Raw genomic sequence first — 20,549 nt, 5'->3', positions numbered from 1 at the left:
CCACCGAAAACACCCACTATATTTGCTCGAAGTTTGTATCTGTGTCCTTGTTCTTCTTTTGAAACTCTGAAGAAACGATTCCTCAACCTCTTCTGTTTCCCAAAAGCTAATCTCTCCAACTAATCTTGGACCTCTTGCCTAATGCCTTCATTCTCTCTCCACGGGGTTCCTTTCCTCCTCCTTTCAACATAAATTAAGTGCCCCCATCCTAGAAATTTCATACAGGCCTGGTGGCCCCTGGGAACTCTCCTTTCAGACTCCTACAACCTTTTCACAGGCCCACTACTCCCCTACCCCTGCCCTCCTGCGTGACAACTACTTCTTCACTCCCTATTCGGAACTGGGGAAATGGGTGGTCACAGCCGGGAGAGGGGGACTCTGTAAGTCCACAGGCCTAAGAGAAGAAAAATGGAATCAGAGGAATAGTAGGGACTGGGGTTATAAGGTGAGAAAGATGTTCACAGCTATATTGTTTAGATGTGAAAAGTGGGTCAGCCCAAGAATCCTACACTAGGGTTTGGCCAAATATATAATGATAAATTGTGATGAAATATCAAACCAAGCAGCAATTAAAAATCATATTTTCAAAGAATACTTAGTGACAAGGAAGAATGCCCATATTATAGATTTAAAAAGCAGGATGTAAAATTATGTGTCTGGAATCAGCCTGATAGTTTCTTCGCCTCTCTTTGGATGGTGGTGGTGAGGGAGGATAAACAAGTACTCAAAGGCAAGAAGGAAATTCCATAAAATGTTAATTGTAGTTATTTCTTGGTGGTGTATTATGGGTAAGCTTTGTTTTTCTTTATATTTTATGTATTTTTCAAGTTTCCTTCAATGGACATACATTATAAAGGTGATTTAACTTGTTCTGTTTTTTATTTTTTTAAATGTCATCTGAGAGAGAGAGCACGCGCACGCACGTGCATGCGTGTTGAGTCGGGGGAGTGGGGCAGAGGGAGAGAATCCCAAGCAGAGTGGGCTCCATGCTGAGCTCAATCCCATGACCCTGGGATCATGACCTGAGCAAAATCAAGAGTTGGACACTCAACCAGCTGAGCCACCCAGGTGCCTCTTTTTTTTGTTCTGTTTTAAGGAACAGTAGAATACATCTTGGGGAGCTTTAGAGATGGTGAGGAAGCCAGCCCAGGGCTGACAAGTGGCCCTGAGGGCTTATACTGAGTAAGCCTGCTCCTTCTCCATAGCTGTTGGCCTTGTTCAGGGCTCCCCTCCCCTCCTGTACTGCAATAATCTTCGGCCTGTTCTTCCCAATGCAGAATTTGCCCCCCAGTCCATCTTCCTTCCTGGCTACAAACAAGCCTGATCTTCCCAGTGTACAAATCTGATCTCGTAACTGTCCACTTAAAAACCTTCCATTTTTAACAGTTTGAATAACAATGAACAGTTTTAATAGCTAACTTTCCCGTGTTTTCTATGGGGCAGGCACTGTTCTAAATGCTTGATACATATGAACTCAGTCACCACATAATATCGGTACTGTTAATCTTCCCATTTTGAAGAAAAGACAGATGTACAGAGAGGTTAAGTTATTTGCATAAGGGCACACAGCAAGCAAATACAGAGAGTGTGAATCTAGATCCAGCGCTTGTCATCATCACCACACTAAACTCTCCTATAGTTCTTAGCCGTGACATTCAGGGTCTCTCATAATTCTGCCTCTACTTGTCTCTCATCTCCTCTTTACCACCACTCCCCACCTCCACATTCAAATACTACTGTGTCAAACAGAATAATGTGTAGTCCCCTAGAGCACCTGTGACCAAGAGCACAATCTCACAGCTCTGCAGCTTTGCTTTTGCTGGCCCCTCTGTCTGGAAAGCCCACTTCCCTTCTTTGAAGGGCTAACCTCAATCGTTCCTTCAACACTCAGTTCAAATGCCTCTCTGTCCAAAAGTCTTCCCTGGGCTTGGCTGGCTGCTCCCTCTTGGTGCTCCCACGGCATTCGAGTCATTACTTAACTAGTGTCTTTATCACATTTGACCGAAATTACCTCCTTCAATATCTGTCTCCCCTACTAAAATCTCAAGTCCTCCCATCAGGACAGGGACAGTGCCTGATTCATCTGTGACTGCAGGACCTAACCCAGGCCTCGCATAGATCAGGCTTCAGTAAGTGTTTGCCGAAATGAACCAAGTGTGGTGTGATTACCTAACACTCATGCTTTCCCGGTCTTGGCCATCAGTGCCTGAGAAGCCTGGCCTCTGTCTGGGGATGCAGGCCACAAGCAACAGTCCTAACAGCTGTGCTAGGAGAGCACTTTAATCCACAGCAGTGGGCTGGGATCCAGACACGCACCGACTGCCTTGTAGATCTCGGGTCCTCGGGAGCTGTTCCTTGCATCCCTATCTCAAAGCGAGTTTGACAGCCAAGGTGACAACATGGCCATTAGGGGCAGTTTCAGGGTAAGCCCCTAACAGTGAGTTGAAGGTGGTTAAGAGCAGATGAGGGGAAACTGGGCCACTGCTTATCTAAGCCAAAAACAGATATTCCAGTAACAGACCTGGCCATTCTCCAAAAGGTGTGTCTTGTGATGGCCTGTTTGGGTGTTGGATAAGGCTCGTAATTATCTGTACAGTCAGCATAACACCCGGCACTTCACAGGGCCCTCAGGGAAGATGACCCTCCTCTGTCCTTGGAAGAAATTATGGTTCTGGGCATTTGTTATATTTCAAAATCATAAAATTATTCTAAAAGATCATCTCCTAGAGGTAGTGCCAGGAGTCAGGATATAAGCAAACCCTCTAATCAAATTAAAAGGAGGGTGGTAGTGGCAGCATGAAACAGACATCCAGTGGCCAGAACCACAGCCTTGCAGAAGGAGTGGGAGAGGCATTTGTCCGATCAAGGCCAACGGACCTGAAGCTCGTGAGAAAGCTCTTTTTGAAAAAAAATTTTTTTTTAACGTTTATTTATTTTTGAGACAGAGAGAGACAGAGCATGAACGGGGGAGGGGCAGAGAGAGAGGGAGACACAGAACCGGAAGCAGGCTCCAGGCTCTGAGCCATCAGCCCAGAGCCCGATGCGGGGCTCGAACTCACAGACCATGAGATCGTGACCTGAGCTGAAGTCGGCGCTTAACCGACTGAGCCACCCAGGCGCCCCGAGAAGGCTCTTTAAGAGCTGAGGAATGGATCCTTCTCAAGAGGAGACAGACTCAGAGACGATTGGTAAACAGGTTGGGACTTTGAAAATAGACAGTAGAGACAGAATAAGGACTTAGTCAATGGACTACCAGAAATGAGGTCTGAGGGTACAAACTTGGAGAAAGGATGCGATACCTGGTGGGCCTGCAGGCCAATGATTGAGGAGTAGGCCTGGATAGTTATGTAGATCTCAGGCTGGAAGTCGATGCAAGATCCGGGCACTCGGAAGGGTCGAAGCAGCCCGCCTAGGCAGCGGGAGAGCGCATGGAAAACTTCATCAAACAAGATCTCCCCTGTGGAATCATCCTGAGGGCAATGCAGAGAAAGATCTCTCGAATGTAAGCAAAAGCAGCCCTGAGCAGAGGGCAGAAACAAGCAGCTTCCATGGGTCAGTGGAACTCCCATCTTAAAGTTGGTCACACCCCCAAATACAGCGCCACGTGTGGAATGGGACGTCTTTAAACACTGACCATTTAAAAGCCTGTTTCCTTTCCACGATGGTAGACTGGGATCACTTTTCACATCTCTGAGGCCTCTCCCTCTCCTCCTCACCCCCTACTCCATCCCTTATTCCTTCTTCCCACTGTCTCCCTCTAGTCCCTTACCACAATGCCAGTAGACGGGCTAAGGTCGAGCTCAATGACAAATCGGTACTGCCAAGCCAGGAAGGTAACCCGGGTAGAAGGTACAAGGAGGAATGGCCTTGGGACCACTGGTTCATCTGGCTGCCACCCAGGGGGCAGGACGCTGAGGACTTCCAACTCCTGCTCAGACTGGAGCTGACAATTAGGACAGAGAGAAAAGGAAAGGGTCAGGGAAGAGTCACCCCTTTATTTCCTGGACCTGAACTACTTCTTCCTTTTTAAAAAAATTTTTTTTTAATGTTTATTTTTGAGAGAGAGAGAGAGAGAGAGAGAGAGAAAGTGTGTGCACCAGAAGGGCAGAGAGAGGGAGACACAGAATCCGAAGCAGGCTCCGGGCTCTGAGCTGTCAGCACAGAGCCCGACATGGGACTCAAACTCATGAACTGTGAGATCAGGACCTCAGCCGACTGAGCTACCCAGGCGCCCCGTCCAGGACCTGAACTCTTATATCCAAAATGGCAAACCACTGGTTCTATCTCCTGCAACCCAACTATATACTCTTCCTATTTGGAAAATTAAAATTTCCCGGGTGGAATCATCTTCTGGGAAAAGTCACTTGCCCCTTCTAGAATGAGACCCCTTAGAATTCGTCTCCCATCCTGTTTCTAGGACCCCCTTAAAAAAGCAGATCCTTCTGAGCCAGCCCCTCCCATCCTGTAGGTTTCTGGGCCTCACCAGCATCTCCTGAGGTGTAGCCTGCACAGTTTGATGCAGGTGATTGAGGAACCAAGCCAGGCGGACATTTCGGGAGATTCGATAATCTTTTTTCATCAACAGGAACACCTGCCCAGCTTCTTCCACCTGGAGACAAAGAGACATTAGAAATAATCTAGAAAAATTCACTGAGTTCCTGGTATACATAGATCGCTGTGCAAGTGACTTGTCCAAGGAGTTCACAACACGTAAGGGAGAGGCAAGGCAGCAGAGGGGAAAAATTAGCTCCCCCCTCAGGGCAACGTGTTCCCAAGGACTCAGTTCTCTGGTCCCATTCCCCTTATGTGGACTTCTGTGTTGACCAAGTGCCCTTTTAACATTATTGAATGTGTAGGTGTTTTTCCTATAAGCTACAAGCTCATTAAGGGTGGGGATTGTGTCTTGCTCTATGTGTGTGTCCCTACGCTTGGCAAATTGCTGACAACAAAGCAGATACTCAGTCATGCCGGACACTTCCTCCTAATAAGCCTTGACGACAGCGGCCCCTAAAGGACTCTTCACTGGGTGACTAGCAAGCCCGCTGAATGCCTCAAAATTAAACTCCTGTGGGTCACCACCCACATTTTCCCCACCCTCCACACTTCTCAGTGGTCAGTGCTCCAGCTCCTTCCCACCACTGCCTCAGAGGCAGCTGGCTCCGCAGTGTCCTGACAGGCATCAGTTCCCTTACCCGTGTCCTTGTCCTTCCACTCATGAGCCGAATCTTGGCTCGGGATGAATTCGACGCTCTCCCTCATCCACACATATACCATGCCAGTGGCACTCTGACAGAGAGAAACCTGTCACTTTGCCAGGGGCGCCAGTTCCAGCAGGACTTTACCTATCCCTTCACTTCTCCCTGGTGAGCAACCTCTCCCATCCCCTTCAGAACTTTTTCCCATCTCTCAGCCCCTGGGGGCCTGGCAGATAAACTCACCCACTGTTTCACAGAGAAAATAAGGCTCCACTGCCCTGAACTCCCCCAACATTTTTTCCTGACCAATCTTTACCTGAAATTCCTTTATTCCCTTACTCTAGCCTCCGATGAAAAGACGACTCTCCTTCTGGCTTAGACAAATTGCAAATTTCTCCCCCTGGGTCCCTGGCCGGTGAGGGGAAGGGCCAGGCGGCGAGGACTGAAGAGGGTGGTAGAAATAAACAGAAGCCAATAACTGTTAAGAAATGTGGTACTGAAAGGAAGTGAAGGTTTCTTCCCCCCGAATGGGGAAATTTGAAGAAATAGAAAAAGCCCTGGAAAAGCAATAACGAAGGATGGTTGATGGCAGAGAGGAGTGTGGAAAGCAGACACAATGACTAAAGATGAAGAAAGCCATTCATCTTCAGGACAGAAAGCCTGCTTCAAAAGACACAAAACAGGGGCACCTTGTGGCTCAGTTGGTTAAGCATCTGACTCTCGATTTCAGCTCAGGGTCACAGAGCCTGCTTAAGATCTTCTCTCTCCCTCTTCCTCTGCCCCTCTCCCCTGCTCATGCTTGCTCTTGCTCTCTCTCTCTCTCTCAAAAAAAAAAAAAAAAAAAAAGACACAGAAACAGGCACTGGGAAATGGCATAGGTGGAAGCAGGCAGGAAACTCCCATTTCTTGAGCACCTGTAATATATTCAACAGTCCCCTGGAGACGCTAAGTGCAAGAACTTCAGTTTCAGACGGCCTGGTGTGAATCCCAATTTGGTCTCTTTTTAGCCTGTGAGATCGGGGAAAAGGTACTTCATTAACCTCCTTAAGCCTCAGTGCCCTCATTTGTAAAATGGATATAATCCTAATACCGATCTAACAGTGTTGTTAAGGGGGCTAAGCGAAATCAGGTATAGGAAGTGCTCAGCACAATGCCTGGCGCTCAGAAAGAATATTATAAAAGTGAACTCTGGCTACCACATGATTCAGAAAGATCCCCTGACAACCAGGGGAGATGGCAGTGGCCTAGACCAGAGCTACTCATAGTAGCCATTCTGTGAACTGTTTGAGACTGGTCTCCGATGAGACAGCACTTGTGCCAGAATGTAAAGCCAGTACTGCCTTTCATTGACAAAGCCTGGTTTTACACACACACACACACACACACACACACGCGCGCGCGCGCGCACACACACACACACACACACACTCAGCTAACGCAACCTTCAAGACAAGTGAGCTTAGCTGCCATTTTAAGAACCCTTTAGAATAAGACAACAATCAGTGATTAATTGGAAGCAGTGGGGAGGAAGGAACAAAACTGTATCAAGGACGACTAAGATAGCCCTGGAAACCGGTAAATTGCAGAATGATTTCCAAGTTAGTGAGAAAAATCAGATACAGGTATTTACCATCATTTCTAACCACCATTCCCCTCAAAAGGTCCCTTAAGATTGTACACCCTTATCACCAAGATGCTAGAAACAGCAAAGGGTCTACCGGCCAAGAAGGAATGTGCAGCAGTCACTTGCCCTCTGCTTGACCTTGGTCTCGGGATGGGATGCTCTCCTAAACCAGTCAAGCTCTCCCTCAGGACTGGCTGAGCTGGTGTGGGTGTGAGATTGATGCCTACTCTTGTCTAACTGATAGTGCTGGATCCCTGCCAAGGCTCTTATCTAGGAAAGGATGGGCTGGGGCTGGGAGTACTATCAGAATAGGAAGGATACCTGCATTCAGCAGTCCTTTGTTTATCATTCTATCTTCAGAGCCTACAGCAGTGCCTGGCACATCAGATGCTCCATACAATTTGCTGAATAAGTGAATTTGCCATATGTTCTAAGCAAAGCAAAGTTGATGTTTAAAACTAATAATCAGTACAACTCTTTTTCTCTACAACTGTTCTCAAGGTGAGATAATCTTAACACTAATCTCAGTACTATATTCCTCTGGTTCGTCTTTGGTAGTTAGTAAAGACTTGTTTTCCCCCAAATGCCAGCCTGTTTCAGCTATGCAAGAAAACACCATAGGAAGGAATCTGGGCCCATACTGAGCTGGGTTAAACAGAGGAGAACACACATCCGTGGGTCAGCACCATAAGAACAATTGGGAACACTTGGTCGCTCCACCTTCTAGGTGTAAAATGTTGGTGATTCTGGGTTTCACGAATGAATCTATGATCCCCTGCACTGTGTTAGGCATGACAGATTTCACTTCTGTCACACAGTCACAAAGCAGTTTAGAATTGTTCATGGCACCCACCAGTTTATAATGAAGAATTTGTGTACTTTGTAAATTTTGTTTCCCCTGCAAGTCTAGAAGCTCTAAGGAGGTAGAAGCTTTTGTCTATATGTTGTCCTTTGCTGTATCCCTAGCAACCAGCACAATGCCAAGACGTACTAGGTGTTCAAATATTTGTTGACCGAATGTGTGAGGGAAATGGCTCTCACAAGCTATGTTTCTTCTGTTTTGAGCTATGTTCTGAATTTCTTACCACTGATTCCCAACTTTTCACTTTTAGCAACGTCTGCTCTGTGTTGTCCAAGAGATCCCATCCTTCCTCATCCACTTTATAGAAAAACGAGCCTATTTTATGTCTGGGTTTTTCTTCTGCTTCCACCAAAGTTGTTTTTACCAGGTTTTCACTATTATTTTCTTTTCAAATATTATCTCTTTTTTACAGTTCTTGGAATCTGGGGAAGGGCTGCGGGTGTGAGTTCTAATCGATTTGTTTTGAAAGATAGTGTGATTTGATAGCTGAGCCTCTGGTCTTGAACTTTATTTTCCTCCTCCATAAAACACTACCATGTATCCCAATGGCGTGTGAAAGTATAAATGCGTGCGTTAGTGTAACAAGTGAAAACAAGCAATTCATTGATCAGTTGCTGCTTTGTGTCTGGAAAGAGTCCCGCACAGCCATTCACTTCAGCTTTTTGCTCGTCCCCATTTACCTGGCATAGCTGGATATTTCCTCACACTAAGCCAGAATCTGTCTTCTTGATATAATCTTTACCCATTCTTGAGATCTGTTCTCTTGAAAACATCTAACCTGTTTCTGGTTTTACCCCTGGATAAAACCCAAAGGAAAGTCTGACCCTCTGCCAAAGGATAATCTATCAAACATCTGATGGCAGCCCTGAGTCTCTGTTTCTCTGTAATAAACATCTCCTGAGTTCTTCAGGTAAATCTTAAAGAGCATTGTTTCAAGTTTCCCCACTATATCTCAGATCATATGCCTATGAACTCTGGCTGGTCTGTTTTTCAACCCAAAATGTGGGGGCTAGGATGGAACACAATACCCAGGTGAGGTCACAGATTCAGAGTCTCCTAAGTCCGACTGACTTTACCATACTGTTGGTGCAGGGAACCTCCATAACTTTTTCACTTGTGTTGCTGTTAAGACACATCCTCTGTTCTGTCCTCATGCAGCTGGCTTTTTGGGACACATCCAATTATTCAATTAGTCCTGTTATATTGGATAAATTCAGTCTATTATTCTATTGTGAAACCTAGAGTGCTGTTTTGTCTTTTAGCAAATCTCTTTCCAGCTTAATTTCCCTGCTAATTTCATCAGGATGCCATCAAGTCCTCATTCCTGTCCAAAGAGGACAAAGACAAGGTGAGTGTGCATTCATTCATCGGTCAACAAATTTATGGAGGGCCAGCTACATGCTAGCACCGGGCTAGGTCCTAAGGATACCACGAAAAGCAAAAACTGGCATTCTCTGCTTTCGTAACATTTACCCTGTAATGGAGAAAAAATTAATCAAATAATCATTCTACTAACTATATGATTACAAACTGAGTAAGTGTGCCAAAGGACAAGAAAGTGGTTCTATGGCAGCATATAACAAAGTAACCTGACCCAAGCTAGGATCTTAGGAGAAAGTGACACTGAAGGTTGAGTGGGGTTTGCTAAGTGAAGAGGAAAAGGGGAGATAAAGCGGATGGAAGACACAGATGGGTGCTGTGCTATTAGTAAACGTTCTTTAGATTATTAGTAGACGGCTTGATTTCACTACAGTACAGCTTCCATTTCTCCACCTTGTCTTGGAAGTTATTTTGAATGACAGGGGTGCTGGGTGGCTCAGTCGGTTGAGCGACTGACGCTTGGTTTTGACTCAGGTCCTGATCCCAGGACTGTGGGATCAAGCCCCTGTGTCGGGCTCCTGCTGAGTGTGGAGCCTGCTTGGAACTCACTCTCACTCTCTCTCTCTCTCTCTCTCTCTCTCTCTCTGCCCCTCCTCTGCTTGTGCTCACACATGCTCTCTCAAACTAAAACAAACAAATGAAAGTTATTTTGAATGATGGACTGACTGTCCAAGGCCAAGTGAAGCTTACGTAGTTAGTTCATCAACCAGTTCTTACAGAATCCACTCTCTTGAAACCAGGAACATTGGCCCAACTTAATCTTTCTCACATTTCTCCCTCAAACATGACCCTTCGAAGTCAACAGCAACATGTTCAAACCATCATCTTGAAGTTTGCCTCACATTCAAGATGTAATTGATTAGAACCAGAAAACATAAGAATTTAAGCAGCTAAAATAGTATTTTTCAAAGTGTGATCCAAGGACCAGGTGCATGAGAGTGGCGAGGTGCTTATTAAGATACAGATTCCTGGGCCCCAGCCAAACCAACTGAATTCGAGTTGACAGGACTCAGGAATCTAAATTTAACAAGCTCCCCAAGTGATTCTTCCGCTTTGACAAACCCTGAATTAGCTGTATTCTCTCGGCATCCACACTCACATGGAGCTTCAATGCCCTAATATGTAATCTCCCTGAGTCTGAAATGCATTACTCTTGGGACTAATCTGGCAAAGAGAAAGCAGGGTTTCAGAGTCAGAGACCTGGACTGAAATCTGGTTCTACTACTTACTATCTATGTGAGCTTGAACAAGTTACTTAATTTTTTCCAGGACTCAGCTTCTTCATTGATAACATGTGGGTAAGAATACCTACTTCATAAGGATGTTGCTGCAATTAAACATGAGAATGAGAACAATGGTAGAGGAAGCCTATCATTCTCTGGAACATTTATTGAGGCCTACATACCATTTACAAGATGAATAATACATTATTAGGCACTGTACTGCATACCATATATATCAGGACGACGGAAACATCGCCCATCTCAATTTGTTTTTTGTTTGTTCTTTGCACCTGTCCCTTTGTGGTTAAGGTATAAATAATTTTTGAAGCCTTTTCCAACCATGATGCTGTTTTCTAACAGAATCCCATGAGGAGCGCCTGGATGGCTCAGTCGGTTGCATCCGACTCTTGACACTGGCTCGGGTCATGATTCCAGGGTCGTGGGATTCTCTCTGCCTCTCTTCCCCACTCACGTGCGCTCATGCTCTCTAATAAAAAAAAAAAAAATTAAAAATAAAGAATCCCATGAAGTAATGTAGACATTTTCTCCCTTGAACTGTCTGAAGGCTCCTTACCACTGGACTTAGGCCACGTAAGTCGTGAACCTCTAGCATGGACTCAGCCTGAATCTTCTTCTCATCTCTTACCCATCTCTTGCCAATTTAGAGGACCTAGAGCGATCAAACGTTGGTTCTGTTGCTGCTTATTAATACAAGGCCTTGGTGAAGTTACTGTGCCTTAGTTTCCTCATCTGTGCCATCAGGAAAGTAATAGTGCCTATTTTGTGGAGATTTTACAAGGATTAGGTGATACTTAGTAAGCACTCTGGAAGTGTTAGCTGTTCTCATTGTCACATTGCACCCACACTAGCAGCTGCTTCTTCTGTTCTCTGAGGGCTCTACGCTCCTTCTCACGTCAGGATTTTCACTATTGCCTCTGTCTGTGATGCACTCTGCCTCTTCTCGTGGCCAACTTCTACTTGGTCTTCAGGCTGAAGTGTCATTTCTCTGAGAAGGCATCCCAAACCACCCCCGCCCCCCACACTTCTTAACAAAGTCGGTTAAGAACCTCTTTTAAACACTCATTCATTCTGTAGTTTTCCTTTGCAGCCCTTATTATAATTCAATGTTTGTTTACTCTATTAAAATAGAGGACATGTCTGCCTCACACTGCTCGGTATCCACCCTGATACTTAGCACGATTCTGAATCCACAGCACTCATAAAACTATTTTAAATATTTGATGAATGAATGATTTCTTAAATCTGACTATGCCCAATTTTCTCTCTTCGGATTGTAACAACCTCTCAAAGTCAGTGACTTTTCTGCCCAGGGGCAAACTTCACTCCCTTTACTTTCTGAGATAAAATTTTCAGAAATGCAAATCAAGAACTTAACAGATGCTTCACTTTTGGCTGAATGAGACTCCCACAAGTATGTGTCTTGACTCCAAGCTCCTATACATCTGCACTGATCAATATGGTAGCCACTACCAAATGGGGCTACTGAGAACCTGAAATGTTGTGAGTCCAAAAGTCCAAAATGAGATGTGCTAGAAGTGTAAAACACACACTGGATTTTTAAAGATTTGGTACAAAAAAGAATGATAAGTAGCTCATAGTTTTTAATACTTATTACCTGTTGAAATAGTATCTTGGAAATATATACAAATAAAATACATTATTAAAATTGATTTCCTCTGTTTCTTATTACCATTTTAAATGTGTCTACTAGAAAATTTGCATACATGGCTTGTATTAGATTTCTATTGGACAGTGCTGTTTTACACCACCTGCCTGAAACGTATGTCGTATTTTGCTACAACATCCCATTTCCTCTCATCTTTGCTGCTGCTGTTTTGTAAATGTTTATTTATTTTTGAGAGAGAGAGAGAGAGAGACCAGAGAGACAGAGAGAGCAGGGGAGGGGCAGAGAGAGATAGGGAGGCACAGAATCTGAAGCAGACTCCAGGCTCTGAGCCGTCAGCACAGAGCCGGAGGCGGGGCTTGAACTCGTGAACTGAAAGATCATGACCTGAGCTAAGTTGAATGCTTAACCGTTACCTATGGAGCCACCCAGGTGCCCCCATTTCCTCTCATCTTAATTCTTACGGAGGAGTACTCCAAATTCTTTCATAGTCTTTCTCAGTATTGACATTTCAGATGCATGGCTTCTTTGTGAACGCGTCTGATTCTTTAAAATAGGGTAGAGTTTCCTACTTAATCTTGGGTTTCATAACACCAAATCCCAACAAACTGGAGACTTACCATCCTGTGGCTATTTTATTATTTATACTATAATCACTATGGTTAACAACACAAGATCTGGGGCCAGGCCACCTGTTTTGGGAGTCCTGGCTCCCCTACTTACTAGCTGTGTAACTATGCTGCAAGGATCTCTGTGTTTCAATTTCCACAACTGAAAGATGGGAGATGATAAAAGTGTCTAGGACAAGAGGATTAATTGATATTGGCAAAGCATCTAGAATGGTGCCTGGCATGCAGTACTCATTCAATAAATGACTCCTATTTATGTCAATCTACACATCCTCGACCCTTCCCACCTACTCATATATTCTCTTACATCACTGGGCACCTGTTCTAGTGTTCCGTTTTTTCCAAAGCTGAGAGATTTTATGCTCAGATCTTCTAACTTCAACTCTGCTACTCCCCAGCTGAGCACTTGGGTAAGGTACTTAACCTCCCTCACTTTTCAATTCCTTTATCTGTAAATGAGAGCGGATACTGCCACACTCTTCGCCTAAGTTTTAATAACGTAATGTATGTATGAGTTCCTCGCGTGGTCCTTGGCACCCAATCAATGCCTCCTGTGCATTTTCTGGTTTAACACGTCAAGTCCTCACAACACACCATAAGACAGGTATTTTATGAAGAAAGAAACAGGATCCTGGAAATCAAGACTTGCTCAAAGTTGCACAGATAGCTAAATGGCAGTGCCAATGCTGGACGAGGTTTCACTCCGAGTCAAATGTTTTTTCGCGAAACCAAAGCTGCTCCCCAAATGCACGAGCGCCAGAACTAAATTAATTCATGCTGTCTACGGCATTCCGATGTTTGGAGAAATGCATAAACCATCGATGTCTACTGCCGTGCTGCCCACGGAAACTGCAGCAGAAAATCAAACTACAGATTTTGTTAATAGCATTATTAAGATCAAAGAATACGAAAGCCCCAGAGTCAGCGACGTGTCTGAAATTCAGTAACCAAAATAAAGCGACGGGTTTCTGCTCCAGCCCCCCGACAAAACTGCGGGCCGAGGGAAGGAGGTTCAATGGTCAGGCCTACGGGGCAGGGCCTCCCCCAGACGGGGAGGAGGCCACCGCCGTGCCAGGCCGCCGGATCCTCCTCCTCGGAGCTCGGGGCCCAGTGCCCAGCGTTGCACCCGCCCGCCCCTCACCTCCGGCTCCGGGCGCTCCGAGGCCATCACACAGCCCTCCCGCGCCGGCCCGGGCCAGAGAAGATGCTCCACTCGTGACCCCTGACCCGGCTACAAGCGTCCCGCAGGAACCGGAAGTGAGTGGGAGGACCGAGTTCTGAGTTTCCTGATTGGGGGACGAAGACCTCTCAGCGAGGCTCTTGGACTAGGAAACCGGAAGGGGAAGTCGTTGCCGCCTACACTGACGCCGCAATGCAGGTGAGAGCGGGGTTGGGACTGTTGACAGCTAGCTGGTTTCGGGTAGCGGGGTCGATAGTGGGCTGGCCGAGGGGAGGGTGAGGAGTTGGGGCTGAGAGGAGGGGTTAGAGCCCGCAGCTGACGAGTAAGGGACCGCGGGATGGGGGGCGCGACCGACTGGAGAGGTGGGGGTGGGGCCCGGACTGCCGAGTCGTGTGGAAAGAGGCCCCGCTGACTTGCTGGGGTGCGCGAAAGGGTCAGGCTGTAAACTAGCAAAGTTGAAATGCGATCCAAGAAGATGGCTCAAGAAGGAGGCGTGTTGGCTCAGGCCCCGGCCTAAGTCGTTGGATGGACTCTGTTGGGTGCAGACGTAACAGGGGATCTGGAATTGGAGATCAGCCCGAGAGGTGAAGGAATTGTTGGGCGGGGGGCGGTGGCCAAAAGCTAAGCTAATTATAATCTGAGGCTGTGGGTGGAACCCAGGATCCAGGCCCCTGTCTTGCACGTTGGCGAGTTTGCAAGACAGTTTTGCATCTTTCTTCCCAGCCTGAGCCGGTTAGTTATTAAGGATGGAGAAATGAAGTAAAACTGGAGACCCCAGATGGGAGGAAAACGCTTTGCGGATACCCCAGCATTTAAAATTGTTTCTCTGGTGCTCAGGAGCATATGCATTTTGTTTTGTTTTGTTTTTCACTTGCCACTTACTTTCTTGCACCTGGTCCACTGTCAGTAAATGTTTTTCAGTTGACTGAGCTTGTGAAAGAGATACAGAAATATTGGCATTGAGAAAAAAATGGGTGCCGATTAATTCAGCAAGAAGAAGCTTGAAAACATCAAATGCTGAGGGCAAATGAAGAGTGGGAGGTGGGGGGGGTGTGGCGGTGGTGGTACAAGCTTGGTATTCAGGGAAACCTTCATGTGTAGGTAGGTTTCCCAGGGATTGTGTCTTTGGCAAGACTGCCACGCTCACAAGGCAGGTTCTAGTACAGGAGAAGTTGGAGTACACGTGCTGCAGGGGTTCACAAAAGATTATAAAGCCCAGGCATTAGGTCTGGTGAAAATGTCTCAGTGAGAGAGTATAGAGTGTATCTAACACGGAGAAAAGCCAGACGTGAATTAGGAGACGATGAGAGAAAGGAGGAATTGAGGTCAGGCGAATGGATTGAAAGGTCTGAGGGTTGATGCTGTCTGTAACCCAAATACCAAAGATAGAAAACCTGGCTCTCCTGTGCCAGTGAGATCCTGTGTTTCTCGACTGGTGTTGCACACTGTCATCCTGGCTCTTCAGCCTTCCTCTGTATGTGTCATACACCTATCTGGGTAACCCACCTGTTCCTGTTGGTGCAGAGGGAGGAGAAGCAGCTTGAGGCATCATTAGATGCACTGCTGAGTCAAGTGGCTGATCTGAAGAACTCACTGGGGAGTTTCATTTACAAGTTGGAGAACGAGTATGACCGGCTGACTTGGTAAGGGTTGCCAGGGTAAGCCAAGGAGGGCTCCATGGGTGGGGGGCTAGGCCTCCTGGTGGACCGGGTATCTCCAGTGATATCACAGTTTATCACTTTGCAAACATCTTTTGGTTTGGTAAGAGCTGGGTTTCCCAACATTTAACAAGTGAAATTTGGCTTAGGGCCTCTGTGGCAAGGAAGTAGAGAAATGCCTAGTTTCCCAACCCAAGGTCTTTCTAGCTTTTGATTCTCACCCTTTGACATCTCTGGGAGGAGGTACTCCCTCAGTAATCCACCCACTATAGTAAGAATGCAGTGTTCATCCTGGGTCTCTTACCACAGTTGCTGCTGAGTCTTTTCAGGTCCAACCTACTATGGAAGTGTGGATCCTATTTTCAGGCCGGAAAGGAGAATTTTACCCAGTTTCTGAGTTTTTAGTGATAAGTATAGCCATGGTTCTTATTTTGCCACTGGATCTCACCCCATTCAAGTAACAAACTGCCTTATTTCTCCATCTCTGCTAGAAACTGAAAGTATGTCCCTCTTTCCTAACCCCACAATCCCCGGGGCCAGTCTGGTACCTGCGCAGTCCAGCTGTAGTGCAATGAGTCTTTTTGGGGTGAGCCTGGGTGTTCCTAGTCTGAAGGACCCCTTCAAGGCTACTTGACTGAGACATTCTGACGCTTCCTTATCACCATCAGGCCCTCTGTTCTGGACAGCTTTGCCTTGCTCTCTGGACAGTTGAATACTTTGAACAAGGTCTTGAAGCATGAAAAGACACCACTGTTCCGTAACCAGGTTATCATCCCTCTGGTGTTGTCCCCAGACCGAGATGAGGATCTCATGGTAAGAGGAGGAGAAGGGTACAGTGTGGGAAATTAAATTCTTAGATGAGAACTTAGAGCATAATTGTTGCTGGGTTACTTTAGAAGTTCTGAATGAGGAGTAGTTTGTGGCAATAGAAAGCAAAGGCTGCATTTTGGAGGCCTTGCTTTTTGTCCCTCTAGAGTTGAGGAGCCACTCCCCAATAGTACCAAATAACCCTGAGGCTTATGTCCCCAAGGCAAAGATCTTTCTTCTCCAAGACCTATCTTGAGCAAGAGGTATGTTCTATTGTGATTTTGTCTATTTCAATCTTTTATTAAAATGTAGCAAAGGGAAACTTGCCCCTGGGTCTGGTAGAAACCTGTGTGAGGAGACAGAAATGAAGCATGGAGTAAGCAGACTAGTGTCCTAGGAAGCTAGGTATTAGAAGTGTCAGGTGGAGTCTTCCCTGAAAATGTACTATTTGCCTATGGAAGGAACTATATATCGGGCCAGATCAACTCTTCGTGAATTGCATAGGAGGATCAGTAAAATCTGTGTGTTACAGCGGCAGACTGAAGGACGAGTGCCTGTTTTCAGCCATGAGGTGGTCCCTGACCATCTGAGAACCAAACCTGATCCTGAGGTTGAAGAGCAAGAGAAGCAACTAACAACAGATGCTGCCCGCATTGGTGCTGATGTGGCTCAGGTTGGACTGAGTCCCTGCCCTGCTGCCCCCTAGCGCCCCGAACCCCATCATGAGAAGCTAGGATTTACCGTGTGCGCCTGGTAGGGATGCATGGTTTACCCATAAATTGCCCCTGGAGGAGCACAAGGAAGAAACTTCACCATCATCATTTCTGGTCAATGGCCTGATCTCTGCACAAATGTATGTTTGTTACAGAAGCAGATCCAGAGCTTGAATAAAATGTGCTCAAACCTCCTGGAGAAAATCAGCAAAGAGGAGCGGGAATCAGAGAGTGGAGGTATGGAGGGACTGGTGGCAAAATGGAGAAGGCAAAGGAGGATAGATCACTGGGATAGGAATGGTGGTTTGGGTAGTGGCGAGGTGAGGACGTAAGAATGAACTGCTTAGGAAAGGGTATGCTATGTTCTGTTAGCTTTTTGTAGTTAGGGCTTGCCCTAGAGCAGGTGGAGGGTGTGGGTAAATGAGAAGGGAGAGCTCCGAGATAGTTGTGGGGGTCTTTTGGCTCTTCCTCGGGGCTGCCATTGAGTGTGGACGCTGCTCAGGCCCTGGTGCCCATATTGGTCTTCCTGCTGCTACGTTCAGTCCAGGGTCAGAGGCGAACCTCAGGCTCCTCGCTTAACCTTTTTCTTCAGGTCTTCGGCCGAACAAGCAGACCTTTAACCCTGCAGACACCAATGCCTTAGTAGCAGCTGTGGCCTTTGGGAAGGGGCTGTCTAACTGGAGACCTTCAGGCAGCAGTGGTCCTGGCCAGCCAGGCCAGCAGGGAGCCGGCACAATCCTTGCAGGAGCCTCAGGATTACAGCAAGTGCAGATGGCAGGAGCTCCAAGCCAGCAGCAGCCAATGCTCAGTGGGGTGCAGATGGCCCAAGCAGGTCAAACAGGTAAGGTGGGCAGGGGATGACCTTGAGCAGGGAAGTAGGGATAAGCTGGATGGAATGGGCCCCCCGCCATCTCAGAGCTGGAGATTTTCTCCTTTTCTTTTTGAACTGTGACCCAGAAAACGCTTTTCAGGAGTAAAAATCTCATTTGCGACTCTGTAGCAGGCACCAGAGAAAAGAAGAACTTGGAGCAGCAGAGACTGCACCTCCCATCCCCATTATAGAGTTCTGTCTCAAATACCTTTCTGTCCCATTTACTCTGGGTATCATGTGTGCCGTCAGGGTCGTTTCTTAAAGAAAGCAATGGTCAGACTTCAGTGGAGACCATCTGGTAGGTGCACTGAGGATTGACAAATAGGCAACACGTACTCTTCTCTGTGTCTTGTCTTTCTGCTACCAGTTAATAGTTGCGAGAACGGTGTGGGGGAATTCAGATGTGAGTAGCTAGAAGAGGCATTTTCTTTCAAAGCTGTCTAAGAAAAGGAACAATTACAATTAGAGAGAACGTACTCTTCCACCTGTGACATTAAATGGGGTCTAGCTGTTTTGTCTGGGAGTAGCTGAGCAGGAGACTGCTGGGGTGTGTTCTGACCCCTTCCCTATGAGCCCCTCCCTCCCAGACACCTTCAGGGAGAGGGCTGGTCAAGAACCACACCTCTGATCGTTGCTACCCGGGGCTGCAGAGGTTCTGAGATGAGAGTGGTGGCAGAAGGGAACTTGAGAGACCACCTGTCTGATTTATCATGAAAATCTTACTGTGCTTCAGGTATCTTTCTTTGTGTTCCTTTCAGGAAAAATGCCAAGTGGAATAAAAACCAACATCAAGTCAGCTTCAATGCATCCCTACCAGCGGTGAGTGTGGCTGGCAATCCCCACTCCCAGGTGCTCTTTGCAGAGGTGGGCAGTGAAATCGCCTTTTGCCCAAAGCTGAACTAGATGTGTACAATAAAAAGAACGTGAGCTTTCAGCACCAGACAAATCCCAGCTTCACCACTGACTGACTGTGTGACCTTGGGCAAGTGACCTAATTTTTCTGAACCCGTTTTCTTGTATATAAATGGTGATACCTACCTCATAGGGTTGTTGTGAGGATTAAAATGAGAAAATGAATGTAAAACACTTAGTACAGTGTGTGAAATAATGGGTATTCAATAAATGATAGGTTTTTTAAACTTTTTTTTTATGTTGAGAGAGAGAAAGACAAAAGAGCGAGCAGGGGAGGGGCAGAGAGAGAGAGAATCCCAAGCAGGCTCCGCACTGTTAGCATGGAGCCCAACGCGGGGCTCAAACCCACAAACTGTGAGATCATGACCTGAGCCAAAACCGAGAGTCAGATGCGTAACTGACTGAGCCACCGAGGCGCCCCAATAGCTTCTACAGCCACATCTCCCCACTGCCCTCCTCAATCCTCGATCCAGAACTTAGGGTGATGTGATAGTGCTTCGTGTCAGTGGTGAGGTGCTAGACACAAGGTCATGGACTGCTCTGTTGTGTTTGAAAGCCTGTGCTGATTTTGTGCTCCCGGAAACTGTCACAACCTTTATGTGTCCTTAGAGGCACACTGGCTCTGTAGGCTTCCCTGCTCAGCTTCCATCCCGGCCGTCTCTCCAACCTGCAGGCAACAAGTCTTCTGAACTGGGTCTGACGGTCCAGCTGCAGCTCTGGTGAAGCTTGGGCCTGCTCTCTTCCTCTCCTCTAAGAAGCCAGTTCAGCTGTTCCCTGGGAGCTAGTTACAAAGTCCCCTGTCCTTTACCCCACTCCATACACATGAAAGATTTTCTTACTTTGGAGGGGGAGGGGAATTACGCTTCACACCATGGTTCATCAGGGGTTAGTTATCCTCATAATAGTACCTAATTCCTGGACTCCAGCCAGGATGGCTTTCCTCCAGTCCACTGAAACTGTGATCAAACCTGAGCCAGACTGCTGGTGGGTGGGAACAGCCACCAGTACCTTCGCCTGCTTTTATAACGCTGAAGAGCAGAGTGAGTCAGGTCTGTAGCCTAAGGGGGCTCCTTTGCAGGCAGGGGCAGGTGTTGAGTCAGCAGAAGACCAAAGGGTTTCTCTGAATAAAATTATTAAAATTTTCTTTTTTAACGTTCTTCATATTTGAGAGACAGAATGTGAGCAGGGGAGGGGCAGAGAGAGAGGGAGACACAGAATCCAAAGCAGGTTCCAGGCTCTGAGCTGTCAGCACAGAGCCCAATGCAGGGCTCGAACCCACGAACTGAGATCATGACCTGAGCTGAAGTCGGTCACTTAACCAACTAAGCAACCCAGGTGCCCCTGAATAAAGTTATTTAAATTGATGGCCATTGTGTCAGTGTTAGCCAATAGCGATTTTTAAGAGAGCTATAGCGAGGTCAGAGACTATATGTCCGAGACTTTCAAAGTTGATGCAAGGCAATTCTAATTTGTTCTCTCTCAAACGTTTTCTTAGCTCTGATTATCTTTGATCTAAAAGTCCCGAGAGGTTTGAGGAGAGCCTGTTCATACCTTCCAGCTGCCTTTTTTCTGTTCTCTTCTGTCGCACACCAGTACTCTGGCATTTGTTTGGTGCCGGGCAGAGTTCTGCCAGGCTGTGGCAGCAAAGTACTGGAAAAGTGGTCCCTGATGTCACATCCATTCCTGTTCCATCAAGACAAGAAATGGTACCCATAAAGCGCACTAATCGTAGCACACAATAGCGCGGGGAGTCCTGTTACCAGCTCTAAGGCAATGCCGGACCTTTCCTCCATTTCAACAGTACTGCCTCATTGCTCTGTCAGCCCACTCGGGTGTTCCTGATCTTACCT

General features: G+C 46.6%; 2 protein-coding genes across 7 annotated transcripts in view; one reads left to right on the top strand and one right to left on the bottom strand.

The window, feature by feature from the left end:
• SZT2 (SZT2 subunit of KICSTOR complex) overlaps positions 1 to 13,835 on the bottom strand; it is a 50,650-nt gene extending 36,815 nt beyond the window's left edge. For all 4 annotated transcript variants that reach the window (XM_027059439.2, XM_027059440.2, XM_053212790.1 and 1 more), the window contains exons 1-4: positions 13,700 to 13,835; positions 4,484 to 4,609; positions 3,770 to 3,943; positions 3,300 to 3,470 (exon numbers count right to left, since the gene is read on the bottom strand). In XM_027059439.2, the coding sequence (XP_026915240.1) occupies positions 3,300 to 3,470; positions 3,770 to 3,943; positions 4,484 to 4,609; positions 13,700 to 13,726 (498 nt within the window). In that variant the 5' untranslated portion in view covers positions 13,727 to 13,835. The remainder of the gene's footprint in view (positions 1 to 3,299; positions 3,471 to 3,769; positions 3,944 to 4,483; positions 4,610 to 13,699) is intronic.
• MED8 (mediator complex subunit 8) lies at positions 13,801 to 18,873 on the top strand. Of its 3 annotated transcripts, none has more exons than XM_015066797.3 (7): positions 13,801 to 13,936; positions 15,263 to 15,381; positions 16,065 to 16,209; positions 16,736 to 16,876; positions 17,072 to 17,153; positions 17,509 to 17,757; positions 18,546 to 18,873. In XM_015066797.3, exons 1-7 carry the CDS (start codon positions 13,931 to 13,933, stop codon positions 18,608 to 18,610), a joined length of 807 nt encoding a protein of 268 aa, XP_014922283.3. In that variant the 5' UTR covers positions 13,801 to 13,930; the 3' UTR covers positions 18,611 to 18,873. The 3 variants fall into 3 exon arrangements, with proteins under 3 accessions (XP_014922283.3, XP_053068780.1, XP_053068782.1); XM_053212805.1 differs by lacking the exon at positions 13,801 to 13,936 and adding an exon at positions 14,107 to 14,322 and having other exon boundaries at positions 15,263 to 15,396; XM_053212807.1 differs by lacking the exon at positions 13,801 to 13,936 and adding an exon at positions 15,888 to 15,967 and having other exon boundaries at positions 15,370 to 15,396.
• The last annotated feature ends 1,676 nt before the right edge of the window (positions 18,874 to 20,549 follow it).

This window comes from Acinonyx jubatus, chromosome C1 (genome assembly GCF_027475565.1).
Source record: "Acinonyx jubatus isolate Ajub_Pintada_27869175 chromosome C1, VMU_Ajub_asm_v1.0, whole genome shotgun sequence".
NCBI lineage: Eukaryota > Metazoa > Chordata > Mammalia > Carnivora > Felidae > Acinonyx > Acinonyx jubatus.
The sequence above is the reverse complement of the archived record's forward strand: the minus strand, read 5'-3'. Positions and strand labels throughout refer to the sequence as shown.

Bases quoted from the DNA above. Each gene is read 5' to 3' on its own strand.
- MED8 (XM_015066797.3), top strand. The intron at 15,382-16,064 runs GTAAGGGTTGCC...TATCACCATCAG, and splicing joins GAGTATGACCGGCTGACTTG to GCCCTCTGTTCTGGACAGCT. The intron at 17,154-17,508 runs GTATGGAGGGAC...CTTTTTCTTCAG, and splicing joins GCGGGAATCAGAGAGTGGAG to GTCTTCGGCCGAACAAGCAG.